Consider the following 16,553-nt stretch of genomic DNA (forward strand, 5'->3'; position numbering starts at 1 on the left):
ATTTAGTTTTAATTTAAGGTTAGGGTTAAGGTTAACGTTAGGGTCAAAGTTAGCGTTAGGGTCAAGGTTAGCGTTAGGGTTAAGGTTAACGTTAGGGTCAAGGTTAGCGTTAGGGTCAAGGTTAGCGTTAGGGTCAAGGTTAGCGTTAGGGTCAAGGTTAGCGTTCGGGTCAAGGTTAACGTTAGGGTCAAGGTTAGCGTTAGGGTCAAGGTTAGCGTTAGGTTCAAGGTTAGCGTTAGGGTCAAGGTTAGCGTTAGGGTCAAGGTTAGCGTTAGGGTCAAGGTTAACGTTAGGGTCAAGGTTAGCGTTAGGGTCAAGGTTAACGTTAGGGTCAAGGTTAACGTTAGGGTCAAGGTTAACGTTAGGGTCAAGGTTACCGTTAGGGTCAAGGTTAGCGTTAGGGTCAAGGTTAGCGTTAGGGTCAAGGTTAACGTTAGGGTCAAGGTTAGCGTTAGGGTCAAGGTTAACGTTAGGGTCAAGGTTAACGTTAGGGTCAAGGTTAACGTTAGGGTCAAGGTTAGCGCTAGGGTCAAGGTTAGCGTTAGGGTCAAGGTTAGCGCTAGGGTCAAGGTTAGCGTTAGGGTCAAGGTTAGCGCTAGGGTCAAGGTTAGCGTTAGGGTCAAGGTTAGCGCTAGGGTCCACATGTTGGAGAGAAAGTGCACTTCCATCCTTTGTAGTTTGATCAGATAGTGCCGACCCAGACTGTCTCAATGCAGACAAGGCCTTCAACCTGAACATTAAAATGACTGGCACACCCAGCTGCAGACTGACCAGCAACACAGGGGTCTACAGTAACTGTCTGCTCTGTCTGGTTTAGGGGAAGCAGATTTAGAGAGAATGAGGAGAGATTTCACTAGACTTCTATAAATCAGCACAGAGATCTTTCTAAACACTGGCGAAGGTCTCTCTCTCATCACATTACACTGGAGCTGTTGTTATTGTCTGCTTGACACATAATCCATCTGACATGATACCTGCTCATTACAACCACACACACTCTCACACACACACATACTCACACACATGCACTGGTCATTACAGACAGGAGATTGCGAGACAAGGAAAACTTGAAAGACAAACACAAAGCCATTAAAAGAAACCGCTGCATTCATTGTGTGTGTGTGTGTGTGTGTGTGTGTGTGTGTGTGTGTGTGTGTGTGTGTGTGTGTGTGTGTGTGTGTGTGTGTGTGTGTGTGTGTGTGTGTGTGTGTGTGTGTGTGTGTAAACAGAACAGAGCTGTAGGGTGAATGTGGTGTCATTCTAGCATTCATCTCTTTTCTTCTTCCTTCTCTTTTCACCCCCCCCCCTCCCCCCTCCCCCTCTTTACAGCTGGGGGATCCACCCATGTCCTCTTACAACATCTGGGAACAATCCGGCATGTTAACACACACTCTCAGTATCAGCCCCCATCCAGCCCCTCTACAGGACTACAGACTTGGTTCCCCACCCAGCCCCTCTACAGGACTACAGACTTGGTGCTCCACCCAGCCTCTCTACAGGACTACAGACTCGGTGCCCCACCCAGCCCCTCTACAGGACTACAGACTTGGTGCTCCACCCAGCCCCTCTACAGGACTACAGACTCGGTTCCCCACCCAGCCCCTCTACAGGACTACAGACTTGGTGCTCCACCCAGCCTCTCTACAGGACTACAGACTCGGTGCCCCACCCAGCCCCTCTACAGGACTACAGACTTGGTGCTCCACCCAGCCCCTCTACAGGACTACAGACTCGGTTCCCCACCCAGCCCCTCTACAGGACTACAGACTTGGTGCTCCACCCAGCCCCTCTACAGGACTACAGACTTGGTTCCCCACCCAGCCCCTCTACAGGACTACAGACTTGGTGCCCCACCCAGCCCCTCTACAGGACTACAGACTTGGTGCCCCACCCAGCCCCTCTACAGGACTACAGACTCGGTTCCCCACCCAGCCCCTCTACAGGACTACAGACTTGGTTCCCCACCCAGCCCCTCTACAGGACTACAGACTTGGTTCCCCACCCAGCCCCTCTACAGGACTACAGACTTGGTGCCCCACCCAGCCCCTCTACAGGACTACAGACTTGGTGCCTCACCCAGCCTCTCTACAGGACTACAGACTTGGTGCCCCACCCAGCCCCTCTACAGGACTACAGACTTGGTGCCCCACCCAGCCCCTCTACAGGACTACAGACTTGGTGCCCCACCCAGCCCCTCTACAGGACTACAGACTTGGTGCCCCACCCAGCCCCTCTACAGGACTACAGACTTGATGCTCCACCCAGCCCCTCTACAGGACTACAGACTTGGTGCCCCACCCAGCCCCTCTACAGGACTACAGACTTGATGCTCCACCCAGCCCCTCTACAGGACTACAGACTTGATGCTCCACCCAGCCCCTCTACAGGACTACAGACTTGATGCTCCACCCAGCCCCTCTACAGGACTACAGACTTGGTGCCCCACCCAGCCCCTCTACAGGACTACAGACTTGATGCTCCACCCAGCCCCTCTACAGGACTACAGACTTGATGCTCCACCCAGCCCCTCTACAGGACTACAGACTTGATGCTCCACCCAGCCCCTCTACAGGACTACAGACTTGGTGCCCCACCCAGCCCCTCTACAGGACTACAGACTTGGTGCCCCACCCAGCCCCTCTACAGGACTACAGACTTGGTGCCCCACCCAGGCCCTCTACAGGACTACAGACTTGGTGCCCCACCCAGGCCCTCTACAGGACTACAGACTTGGTGCCCCACCCAGCCCCTCTACAGGACTACAGACTTGGTGCCCCACCCAGCCCCTCTACAGGACTACAGACTTGGTGCCCCACCCAGCCCCTCTACAGGACTACAGACTTGGTGCTCCACCCAGCCCCTCTACAGGACTACAGACTTGGTTCCCCACCCAGCCCCTCTACAGGACTACAGACTTGGTGCCCCACCCAGCCCCTCTACAGGACTACAGACTTGGTGCCCCACCCAGCCCCTCTACAGGACTACAGACTTGGTGCCCCACCCAGCCCCTCTACAGGACTACAGACTTGGTGCCCCACCCAGCCCCTCTACAGGACTACAGACTTGGTGCCCCACCCAGCCCCTCTACAGGACTACAGACTTGGTGCCCCACCCAGCCCCTCTACAGGACTACAGACTTGGTGCCCCACCCAGCCCCTCTACAGGACTACAGACTTGATGCTCCACCCAGCCCCTCTACAGGACTACAGACTTGGTGCCCCAGTCAGTGGTCAGATCAATAACAACTCCAAGTAATCGTGTCATAATCAACTTGTTTGTGTTCTACTTTAGAACTAACTTTTACACATCATCTAAAAAAAGGCAGCCATTTATTGGGCACAAACTGAACTCTCTCTGGATGTTTTGATTAGTCATAATGACGTATTTCATTCCAGAAGAGTTCCAATCTGAACCTCTGCAGAACTATGGCAGGACTCATGACTAGGGCTAGGAGTTCTCCTGGTCAGGTCACATGGTCAGGTCATGAAAGCCTCGTGGCACTAGACGATACCTGAGTGTTTCCACAACAGCAGTAGGTCTGGTGTGAAGAGAAGAGAAGAGAAGACAAGAAGGGAAGGAAAGAGGGGAAACCCATCATGAACTGGGTCAACTGACTTTCCTGGAGACACTCCAGATATCGATGTTTATACAGAAATCTGTCCATCTTTTCCACATTTCTCTGCTAGACACACACCCTTCCTTTCCTTTCCTCTCTCCCTCTCTCTTTCTCTCTCCCTTTCTCTCTCTCTCTCGCTCCCTTTCTCTCTCCCTCTCCTTTCCGCTCTCCCTCTCCCTTTCTCTCTCCCTCTCCTTTCCTTTCTCCCTCTCCCTTTCTTCTCTCCTTCTCCCTTTCTCTCTCCCTCTCCTTTCCTCTCTCCCTCTCCTTTCCGCTCTCCCTCTCCTTTCCTCTCTCCCTCTCCCTTTCTTATCTCCTCCATTTCTCTCTCCCTCCCCTTTCCTCTCTCCCTCTCCCTTTCTTCTCTCCTTCTCCCTTTCTCTCTCCCTCTCCTTTCCTCTCTCCCTCTCCTTTCCTCTCTCCCTCTCCCTTTCTTCTCTCCTTCTCCCTTCCTCTCTCCCTCTCCCTTTCTCTCTCCCTCTCATTTCCTCTCTCTTTCTCCTTTCCTCTCTCCCTCTCCTTTCCTCTCTCCTTCTCCCTTTCTCTCTCCCTCTCCTTTCCTCTCTCCCTTTCCTTTCCTCTCTCCCTATCCCTTTCTCTCTCTCTCTCTCTCCCTTTCTTTCTCTCTCTCTCTGACCATACAACCATGTCAAACCATGAATATAATCTTAATGACCTATCGTGCCTGTGTGAATGTATGTATGTATGTATGTATGTATGTATGTATGTATGTATGTATGTATGTATGTATGTATGTATGTATGTATGTATGTATGTATGTATGTATGTATGTATGTACAGTATGTACACTATATATACAAAAGTATGTGGAAACCCCTTCAAATTTGTGGATTCGGCTATTTCAGCCACACCCGTTGCTGACAGGTGTATAAATCTCCATAGACAAATATTGGCAGTAGAATGGCCTTACTGAAGAGCTCAGTGACTTTCAACGTGGCACCGTCATAGGATGCCACTTTTCCAAAAAGTCAGTTTGTCACATTTCTGTTAAGAGGTTTACCTGGCCGAGCAGCAGCACACAAGCCTAAGCTCACCATGCGCAATGCCAAGCGTCGGCTGGAGAGGTGTAAAGCTCGCCACCATTGGACTCTAGAGCAGTGGAAATGTGTTCTCTGGAGTGATGAATCATGCTTCACCATCTGGCAGTCCGACGGACAAATCTGGGTTTGGTGGATGCCAGGAGAACCGCACCTGCCCGAATGCATGGTGCCAACTGCTGAGGAAGGCCCTTTCCTGTTTCAGCATGACAATGCCCTCATGCACAATACGAGGTCCATACAGAAATGGTTTGTCGAGATCGGTGTGGAAGAACTTGACTGGCCTGCACAGAGCCCTGACCTCAACCTCATCAAGCATCTTTGGGATGAATTGGAACGCCAACTGCGAGACAGGCCTAATCGCCCAACATCAGTGCCCGACCTCACTAATGCTCGTTGTTGAATGGAAGCAAGTCCCCTGCAGCAATGTTCCAAGATCTAGTGGAAAACCTTCCCAGAAGAGTGGAGGCTGTTTGTTATAGCAGCAAAGGGGGGACCAACTCCATATTAATGGCCATGATTTTGGAATGAGATGTTGGACGAGCAGTATGTACAGTATGTATGTGTGTGCGTGTTTGAGTGTGCGTGTGTGCATGTGTTCCTCAGCTGGTTGAGTTCTAAGCTCAGTATCAGGGTGGGACAGTCTCTAGGGAGAGACACACACACACACACACAGAACACAGAACACACACACACAGAACACACACACACAGAACACACACACACACACACACACACAGAACACACACAGAACACACACACACAGAACACACACACACATTGTACCCTGTGTCAGCTCTATCTGAGCAGGGGAAGGACCAAATCATTTCAGATAAACAGAGAGCTTCTCCCCAGAACCAAATCTGTCCTGTCAGTTATCAGTAACCCTGAAGGAAAGGAGCAGAGGCAAGCGGGCCATTTCAGAGTAAAGACGCACCCCATCTGTGTGTGAGGAGGACAGCAATTAGTGTTCTGCTGTTAAACTAAATATTATCTTTACAAGGTCACTGCTACGACCTCCAGGGGTCACACCCTCGCTAGAAACAGAGACCTACGTATGTCTTGCATCTCCTCTTGTGTGTGTATGTGTGTGCACGTGTGTGTGTGTGCATTTTTGTGTGTGTGTGCACAAGTGCGCGTGTGTGAATACAGTATGTGTGCGTATTATAATGTGTGTGCACGTGTGTGTATGTGTGTGTGTGTGTGTGTGTGTGTGTGTGTGTGTGTGTGTGTGTGTGTGTGTGTGTGTGTGTGTGTGTGTGTGTGTGTGTGTGTGTGTGTGTGTGTGTGTGTGTGTGTGTGTGTGTGTGTGTGTGTGTGTGTGTGTGTGTGTGTGTGTGTGTGTGTGTGTATGTGTGTGTATGTGTGCGTGAAAGTTTTCTAAGGAGTTACTTTTGTGTCATTAATATCAAGAAAAGCTTCTGAAAAACTAGAACACATTTCTTCGTATTGCAAACAATAATAATGATATTGAAAGCAAAACATAAATCCAAAAGTATCATTTTTAAATGCGCACACAAATTAATTGTAAATGAATGCAATAGTTTTAAATGAAACTTTTTCAATAAAAACTTGATTGTGATCAAATGCCTCCCTCTTTGCCTACAATTATTTTTATGCCAAGTTTGGCACATTCATTCCAACAGCATACCACCCTGCATCCCCCTGCTGGTTTGCCTCTGGAGCTGAGCAGGGTTGGTCCTAGTTGGTCCCTGGATGGGAGACCAGATGTTACTGGGTGTGGTGTTGGAGGCCAGTAGGGGCACCCTTCCCTCTAGTCTTTCTCTGTGTCATTAAAAATCACACCTATCAAAACATGAAGTGGAGATATTACTCCAAAACTGGTTGACCAATAAGGATTCATCAACTATGCTACCCTCTAAACCCCGCCTACATGGAATGGATTTATATAGAGCCTTTCTACTTACTGAAGCACTTTCAGTTTTTTTTGTCTTGCTTTCAATATCATCATCTTTATTTGCAATACTGGCCCAATAGTAACTCCATAGTTTTTTACCAGAGTTCAGAGCACTCCAGGACGCTGGTGGGGGCAACCAACAGCAAACATCCAATAGGCCTGGACATTTTCCAGACCTCAGTTTTTCAGCAGATGTGGAAAATAACTGTCATTTAGGAACACAAGCGTGACAGGCGCAGCGTTCAACAACAAACCATGTTCTGGCCAATAAAACAGACTGTTGTGTATGAAGCAAACATGTCACACTATCAACACTGTCAGCTGTCCTTATTCTGAAGTAAGAAAATGTCAATTCTGACAGACAGACAGACAGACAGACAGACAGACAGACAGACAGACAGACAGACAGACAGACAGACAGACAGACAGACAGACAGACAGACAGACAGACAGACAGAGGTATAAATGAGAACTGTGATCCTACCTCTCTCACACTGTGCCCCGGTGAATCCGTAGGTACAAACACAGCGGTTAGGAGCCACACACCGTCCTCCATTCTGACAACCTGTCTCACACACCGCTGCATGGGAGAGAGAAAGACAGAAATACACCAGAGATCTAGTGTTTATACAGTGTTTATACAGGTGGCTGTATATTGGTTGTATAGTGGTTGTGTAGAGGTTGTGTAATAGTTGTGTAGTGGTTGTAAAGTGGTCGTATAATGGTTGTATTGTGTGTATATAGCGGTTCTTACGTTGACCACAGTGGTTTCCCACGTATCCTTTCTGACACTGGCAGTGGTCATCAGCACAGCTCCCACCGTTCATACAGCGGATGTTACAGTTTTGAACTGGTGGGGGTTGGGAGAGAGAGAGAGAGAGAGAGAGAGAGAGAGAGAGAGAGAGAGAGAGAGAGAGAGAGAGAGAGAGAGAGAGAGAGAGAGAGAGAGAGAGAGAGAGAGAGAGAGAGAGAGAGAGAGAGAGAGAGAGTGTGAGGGGAGGTTTGTTAAAGTCAGTATACAAAACCCATACACCCACACCAGACCACACACACACACACACACACACACACACACACACACACACACACACACACACACACACACACACACACACACACACACACACACACACACACACACACACACACACACACACACACACACACACACACACACCAGGTTAAGCTTACAACACAAACACACAGATAGGGCTACACTTTCAGTACAAACGCACCAAAATTCCCTCCGAATTGTGTTTATCATAAATCCCATTCAGATATAATATTCGCTCAAATTGATTGTGTGAAAACAGATGAGCACACGGCCCAACACTGCTGTGAGCTGCTCTACTCAACGCTGCAACAAGGATTAGTAGATGTTGACTATGGAATTCTTCCAACACACACACCCATTCTGCCCTGAGACTGAACAATCAGCTTTCACAGTTCAGCTGCTATTCAGGGGAGAGCGGCACGGCAAAATAGATCAATTCTTCATGAGCTCTGTGCTGTACTGTATGGTGGGTTGTTTTTGGAGAGTTATGTTAAGTTTTGGTGGAGTGTCGTTGCATATTTTAGATTCTGTGCAGCTAGTCTTTTCAGTAGGCAAGAAACAGGAGAACACTTTTTGAAACAGAGTGAAACAGGGAGGTACTACCTGAACCTGTTCAATAAGAAAGGCTCATTTTAATTTCTCTGTTTCAAAGTATTTTGCTACGTTGTGCCCAACTGAACACCACCCTGCTCCCAGCACACACACTCTAACACGACCAGGGAGGGAGAACCCTGAGACAGGATATGACATCATCCAATAGTCATGGTAGAAACCACAAAACAATCTGAACTGTAGCAATCACTGCCAAAACAACAGCCTCCCTCCTCCCTCCACCCCTCCTTCCCGCCCTCCCTCCTAGTCCATCAGCTCTAACAGCCCAGCCCTGCAGCTCTCAGCTCTCTAACTCTGTAACGCTGTAACTCTGAATCTCAGTTCTCCAGAGAAGGAAACAGAACTGATTTCTGCATCTGAGTTCTCTGTTTCACACCTCTCAACACCAGACATTGTTTATGCTGCCCTGTGGGAAACATATTAGAAATATGCAGGTTCCCATGGTGCAGACTTCAGTGATGTGTAACAGTGGATCTAAATCCACAGAGGAGAGTTAGAGGGAAGCAGAGGGATGGGGCGTGGTGGACCTAGACTTGGCTGACTGGGTCCAAGAAACATTTCTCATACACGGATCTAGAATATCTATTATCTGTTTCATATGTTGAAGTCCTTGTTAGTAAAGGCAGTGAAAGGCTTTTGAAATGGAAGAATGGACACCAGGCTAAAGTAAGGTGGTGATAGACTACAGTCAGATGTGGGCTGGGGTGTGGTGGGCCTGGGGATAAGGCTGTTCCTTCCAAAACACAGTTCACATTTATCTGGCTCCTACAGGGAAACTAAGGGCTGGATTCATTCAGTAGATCAGCCTTATAGCCGCTTTTGCGGAGACCACATTCACAGTAAACGCTCTATATGTCATCTCAATCAAAGAGGAGCTTTCAACCGCACTACAACGCAGATGTTCGGCGCTACGGACTGAATCCAGTCCCTGTAAAGCAGTGTTCTATCTGAATGTGTAGAGATACGGTTGATAGACACTGTTGTACATCATTCTAGCTTATTGTTCTGCTCTGTTGTACATCATTCTAGATTATTGTTCTGCTCTGTTGTACATCATTCTAGATTATTGTTCTGCTCTGTTGTACATCATTCTAGATTATTGTTCTGCTCTGTTGTACATCATTCTAGCTTATTGTTCTGCTCTGTTGTACATCATTCTAGATTATTGTTCTGCTCTGTTGTACATCATTCTAGCTTATTGTTCTGCTCTGTTGTACATCATTCTAGCTTATTGTTCTGCTCTGTTGTACATCATTCTAGATTATTGTTCTGCTCTGTTGTACATCATTCTAGCTTATTGTTCTGCTCTGTTGTACATCATTCTAGCTTATTGTTCTGCTCTGTTGTACATCATTCTAGATTATTGTTCTGCTCTGTTGTACATCATTCTAGCTTATTGTTCTGCTCTGTTGTACATCATTCTAGCTTATTGTTCTGCTCTGTTGTACATCATTCTAGCTTATTGTTCTGCTCTGTTGTACATCATTCTAGCTTATTGTTCTGCTCTGTTGTACATCATTCTAGCTTATTGTTCTGCTCTGTTGTACATCATTCTAGCTTATTGTTCTGCTCTGTTGTACATCATTCTAGCTTATTGTTCTGCTCTGTTGTACATCATTCTAGCTTATTGTTCTGCTCTGTTGTACATCATTCTAGATTATTGTTCTGCTCTGTTGTACATCATTCTAGATTATTGTTCTGCTCTGGTGTACATCATTCTAGCTTATTGTTCTGCTCTGGTGTACATCATTCTAGCTTATTGTTCTGCTCTGGTGTACATCATTCTAGCTTATTGTTCTGCTCTGTTGTACATCATTCTAGCTTATTGTTCTGCTCTGGTGTACATCATTCTAGATTATTGTTCTGCTCTGTTGTACATCATTCTAGCTTATTGTTCTGCTCTGTTGTACATCATTCTAGATTATTGTTCTGCTCTGTTGTACATCATTCTAGATTATTGTTCTGCTCTGGTGTACATCATTCTAGCTTATTGTTCTGCTCTGTTGTACATCATTCTAGATTATTGTTCTGCTCTGTTGTACATCATTCTAGATTATTGTTCTGCTCTGGTGTACATCATTCTAGATTATTGTTCTGCTCTGTTGTACATCATTCTAGCTTATTGTTCTGCTCTGTTGTACATCATTCTAGATTATTGTTCTGCTCTGTTGTACATCATTCTAGATTATTGTTCTGCTCTGGTGTACATCATTCTAGCTTATTGTTCTGCTCTGTTGTACATCATTCTAGATTATTGTTCTGCTCTGTTGTACATCATTCTAGCTTATTGTTCTGCTCTGGTGTACATCATTCTAGCTTATTGTTCTGCTCTGTTGTACATCATTCTAGCTTATTGTTCTGCTCTGTTGTACATCATTCTAGATTATTGTTCTGCTCTGGTGTACATCATTCTAGATTATTGTTCTGCTCTGTTGTACATCATTCTAGCTTATTGTTCTGCTCTGGTGTACATCATTCTAGCTTATTGTTCTGCTCTGTTGTACATCATTCTAGATTATTGTTCTGCTCTGTTGTTCATCATTCTAGATTATTGTTCTGCTCTGTTGTTCATCATTCTAGCTTATTGTTCTGCTCTGGTGTACATCATTCTAGCTTATTGTTCTGCTCTGGTGTACATCATTCTAGATTATTGTTCTGCTCTGTTGTACATCATTCTAGCTTATTGTTCTGCTCTGGTGTACATCATTCTAGATGATTGTTCTGCTCTGGTGTACATCATTCTAGATGATTGTTCTGCTCTGGTGTTGGTCTGACAGTACCTGACATGGATCCACAAGAAGGCGCGATGGATCCGGTGGGACAGGTACACATGTTGGGTCTGGAGCAGAACCCGTCTCCACACGAGCTCCGACAGATAGCTGCAGAGGACCAGAGAGACAACACACCTCATAACCACACACAGTCTGCATGGATCTAGAAACCCAGTCATCTGAGTTGATTATGAGGAGGATATTACAGAGATTCTCCTAATCTTACAGGAGAGCACATTCAAATGTTATGCCCATAGGGCCTAGAGTTTGTGCAGGTCAGGTTACCTGGTTAGGAAAAACTCTGGTTCCTCTAGTCTACAATAGAAGGGTCTTTATTGGCTGTCACTAGCTTCTCCCCCTTCAGTCTCTCACTGTATAGTTGAACATCCCAGCTAACCAGAAGAGAGACCTCATCAGGAGCTTTCATTTGAAACATAACACTCCTGTTGGCCAAATATATCTGTTCTGTTGCTCAGCCCTCATCATGGCTGGGTTGGGGTTTAGTACTGTAATACTGAAGCCTGTTGCTCAGCCCTCATCATGGCTGGGTTGGGGTTTAGTACTGTAATACTGAAGCCTGTTGCTCAGCCCTCATCATGGCTGGGTTGGGGTTTAGTACTGTAATACTGAAGCCTGTTGCTCAGCCCTCATCATGGCTGGGTTGGGGTTTAGTACTGTAATACTGAAGCCTGTTGCTCAGCCCTCATCATGGCTGGGTTGGGGTTTAGTACTGTAATACTGAAGCCTGTTGCTCAGCCCTCATCATGGCTGGGTTGGGGTTTAGTACTGTAATACTGAAGCCTGTTGCTCAGCCCTCATCATGGCTGGGTTGGGGTTTAGTACTGTAATACTGAAGCCCATCTGGTAAGACTGTTGCGCTGCTATTTTCTACCCAGTATTCACTACTTTTGGGTGGACATACAGTACAGACTTAACGACTGCATTCAGGCAGGCAGCCTGGAGCTGGTACACCCACCCCCTATCCCTCCTGCCACCATAGCAACCCCCCCAGCCCCCAGCCCAGTCAGGTAGAGGAAGGCAGAGAGCATGGGGAGAGTGACCCTGTGTCCCAAGACTCCACTGCTAAACAATGTCATTAGAGGAAGGCAGGCAGGCAGCCAGGCTGCAATCACAATCACACAGTCCTGTGCAACCCACCACCCTGCTACAGGCTTCCTGAACACAACTCTCATACAAGTTCCCTGCTTTCCTGAGAGAGAGAGAGAGAGAGAGAGAGAGAGAGAGAGAGAGAGAGAGAGAGAGAGAGAGAGAGAGAGAGAGAGAGAGAGAGAGAGAGAGAGAGAGAGAGAGAGAGAGAGAGAGAGAGAGAGAGAGAGAGAGAGAGAGAGAGAGAGAGAGAGAGAGAGAGAGAGAGAGAGAGAGAGAGAGAGAGAGAGAGAGAGAGAGAGAGAGAGAGATGCCTGCTACCTATTCAGACTCAGGAGACAAACTGACATCACCTTTCATTTGACTGAAGTATCACTTCACTGTTTCACTTCTCTGATCTGAACAGTTCAGGCTCACTTTAACCCTGGCATAATAGCATATCATGTTGGTCCCACACACATACTGTATAGTAAGTAGCCTACGGACTGGGGTCATTGGTAGCTTGAGGGTTAAACATCTTCAGTACGTTTTGATTTCCAGTCTTATCAGAGTATGACTGGATAGAAAGTATTAATGAGTTAGTTATCTCAGAGCCATGCTGTGTCTGGCTAAGCTAATTGGACAAACAGCGCTAGCTGCCCACAGAGAGAGCTGGGCCGCCTCCCTACTGCGCCACAGGACATTGTGGGCCAGAACCACAGCGTTCTGGAACAGGACCGTGTTCGGTCCCGCCCACCAGCCTGGCTCAGACACAAACACACTAACCTAGTGTTACAAGCACTCATCATACTATACTCAACACTACACAGTACACCCTGCCTTACCTACACAGACATATTACTATGAGACAGTCAGTACACCCTTCCTTACCTACACAGACATATTACTATGAGACAGTCAGTACACCCTTCCTTACCTACACAGACATATTACTATAAGACAGTCAGTACACCCTGCCTTACCTACACAGACATATTACTATGAGACAGTCAGTACACCCTTCCTTACCTACACAGACATATTACTATAAGACAGTCAGTACACCCTTCCTTACCTACACAGACATTTACATTTACATTTAAGTCATTTAGCAGACGCTCTTATCCAGAGCGACTTACAAATTGGGACATATTACTATAAGACAGTCAGTACACCCTTCCTTACCTACACAGACATATTACTATAAGACAGTCAGTACACCCTTCCTTACCTACACAGACATATTACTATAAGACAGTCAGTACACCCTTCCTTACCTACACAGACATATTACTATGAGACAGTCAGTACACCCTTCCTTACCTACACAGACATATTACTATAAGACAGTCAGTACACCCTTCCTTACCTACACAGACATATTACTATAAGACAGTCAGTACACCCTTCCTTACCTACACAGACATATTACTATAAGACAGTCAGTACACCCTTCCTTACCTACACAGACATATTACTATAAGACAGTCAGTACACCCTTCCTTACCTACACAGACATATTACTATAAGACAGTCAGTACACCCTTCCTTACCTACACAGACATATTACTATAAGACAGTCAGTACACCCTTCCTTACCTACACAGACATATTACTATGAGACAGTCAGTACACCCTTCCTTACCTACACAGACATATTACTATAAGACAGTCAGTACACCCTTCCTTACCTACACAGACATATTACTATGAGACAGTCAGTACACCCTTCCTTACCTACACAGACATATTACTATGAGACAGTCAGTACACCCTTCCTTACCTACACAGACATATTACTATGAGACAGTCAGTACACCCTTCCTTACCTACACAGACATATTACTATGAGACAGTCAGTACACCCTTCCTTACCTACACAGACATATTACTATAAGACAGTCAGTACACCCTTCCTTACCTACACAGACATATTACTATAAGACAGTCAGTACACCCTAATTTACCTACACAGACATATTACTATAAGACACACAGTACACCCTAACTTACCTACACAGACATATTACTATGAGACAGTCAGTACACCCTTCCTTACCTACACAGACATATTACTATGAGACAGTCAGTACACCCTTCCTTACCTACACAGACATATTACTATAAGACAGTCAGTACACCCTGCCTTACCTACACAGACATATTACTATGAGACAGTCAGTACACCCTTCCTTACCTACACAGACATATTACTATAAGACAGTCAGTACACCCTTCCTTACCTACACAGACATTTACATTTACATTTAAGTCATTTAGCAGACGCTCTTATCCAGAGCGACTTACAAATTGGGACATATTACTATGAGACAGTCAGTACACCCTTCCTTACCTACACAGACATATTACTATAAGACAGTCAGTACACCCTTCCTTACCTACACAGACATATTACTATAAGACAGTCAGTACACCCTTCCTTACCTACACAGACATATTACTATGAGACAGTCAGTACACCCTTCCTTACCTACACAGACATATTACTATAAGACAGTCAGTACACCCTTCCTTACCTACACAGACATATTACTATAAGACAGTCAGTACACCCTTCCTTACCTACACAGACATATTACTATAAGACAGTCAGTACACCCTTCCTTACCTACACAGACATATTACTATAAGACAGTCAGTACACCCTTCCTTACCTACACAGACATATTACTATAAGACAGTCAGTACACCCTTCCTTACCTACACAGACATATTACTATAAGACAGTCAGTACACCCTTCCTTACCTACACAGACATATTACTATGAGACAGTCAGTACACCCTTCCTTACCTACACAGACATATTACTATAAGACAGTCAGTACACCCTTCCTTACCTACACAGACATATTACTATGAGACAGTCAGTACACCCTTCCTTACCTACACAGACATATTACTATGAGACAGTCAGTACACCCTTCCTTACCTACACAGACATATTACTATGAGACAGTCAGTACACCCTTCCTTACCTACACAGACATATTACTATGAGACAGTCAGTACACCCTTCCTTACCTACACAGACATATTACTATAAGACAGTCAGTACACCCTTCCTTACCTACACAGACATATTACTATAAGACAGTCAGTACACCCTTCCTTACCTACACAGACATATTACTATAAGACAGTCAGTACACCCTAATTTACCTACACAGACATATTACTATAAGACACACAGTACACCCTAACTTACCTACACAGACATATTACTATGAGACAGTCAGTACACCCTTCCTTACCTACACAGACATATTACTATGAGACAGTCAGTACACCCTTCCTTACCTACACAGACATATTACTATAAGACAGTCAGTACACCCTTCCTTACCTACACAGACATATTACTATGAGACAGTCAGTACACCCTGCCTTACCTACACAGACATATTACTATGAGACAGTCAGTACACCCTTCCTTACCTACACAGACATATTACTATAAGACAGTCAGTACACCCTTCCTTACCTACACAGACATATTACTATGAGACATACACAATATGTTAGGCTAACCAAGAGCACATTTGCCCACATACATTAACTACAAACAGCACAGAACAAATAGTAATATAGAGTACCATTGGGTTTAGAAACCCATGGTGTGTAGATAAGAGTCAGTAGACAGAAAACAGACAGAGAGAGACTCACGGACGATGCACTGGTTGCCCCCGGTCAGAGTCTTCCATCCTGGACAGCAGTAGGCGTTGAAACGAGAGCCACACACATTGGGCCTGCGGAAGAGGAGAGACAGACACACAGTATCACTGGTTAAAGTCTTTCTGGAGCCCACACACACCTCATTCTACAACCATGGTCCTGCCTGGAGACCCCCTGCCTTCGGTGCACATTTCTGTTCCAACCCAGCACTAACACAACTGGTTTAATCAAAGCTTGAAGATGTAGTGGATTAGTGGATCTCAATGACACAGTATATAGTCATGGGATCAATGTTATTGGGAACAAGGCAACAGTAAACATGTCATCCCCCACGAAAATCAGGTCAGTGCTGTCTGAGTTATCACATGTGACGAACATACGAACGTACTAACGTACGCAGACAGATACACAGTCCCCTTCCCCATTTCAGACAGATACACAGTCCCCTTCCCCATTTCAGACAGGTACACAGTCCCCTTCCCCATTTCAGACAGATACACAGTCCCCTTCCCCATTTCAGACAGGTACACAGTCCCCTTCCCCATTTCAGACAGGTACACAGTCCCCTTCCCCATTTCAGACAGATACACAGTCCCCTTCCCCATTTCAGACAGATACACAGTCCCCTTCCCCATTTCAGACAGATACACAGTCCCCTTCCCCATTTCAGACAGATACACAGCCCCCTTCCCCATTTCAGACAGGTACACAGTCCCCTTCCCCATTTCAGACAGGTACACAGTC

At 45.9% G+C, this 16,553-nt stretch overlaps 1 protein-coding gene across 1 annotated transcript in view; it reads right to left on the reverse strand.

The window, feature by feature from the left end:
* The window catches only part of LOC139575272 (fibrillin-1-like), a 119,179-nt gene that overhangs the window by 95,021 nt on the left and 7,605 nt on the right, over positions 1-16,553 (reverse strand). The window contains exons 3-6 of the mRNA XM_071400231.1: positions 15,801-15,883; positions 11,039-11,137; positions 7,347-7,442; positions 7,077-7,172 (exon numbers count right to left, since the gene is read on the reverse strand). Of these exons, the coding sequence (XP_071256332.1) occupies positions 7,077-7,172; positions 7,347-7,442; positions 11,039-11,137; positions 15,801-15,883 (374 nt within the window). The remainder of the gene's footprint in view (positions 1-7,076; positions 7,173-7,346; positions 7,443-11,038; positions 11,138-15,800; positions 15,884-16,553) is intronic.

This window comes from Salvelinus alpinus, chromosome 5 (assembly GCF_045679555.1).
Source record: "Salvelinus alpinus chromosome 5, SLU_Salpinus.1, whole genome shotgun sequence".
NCBI lineage: Eukaryota > Metazoa > Chordata > Actinopteri > Salmoniformes > Salmonidae > Salvelinus > Salvelinus alpinus.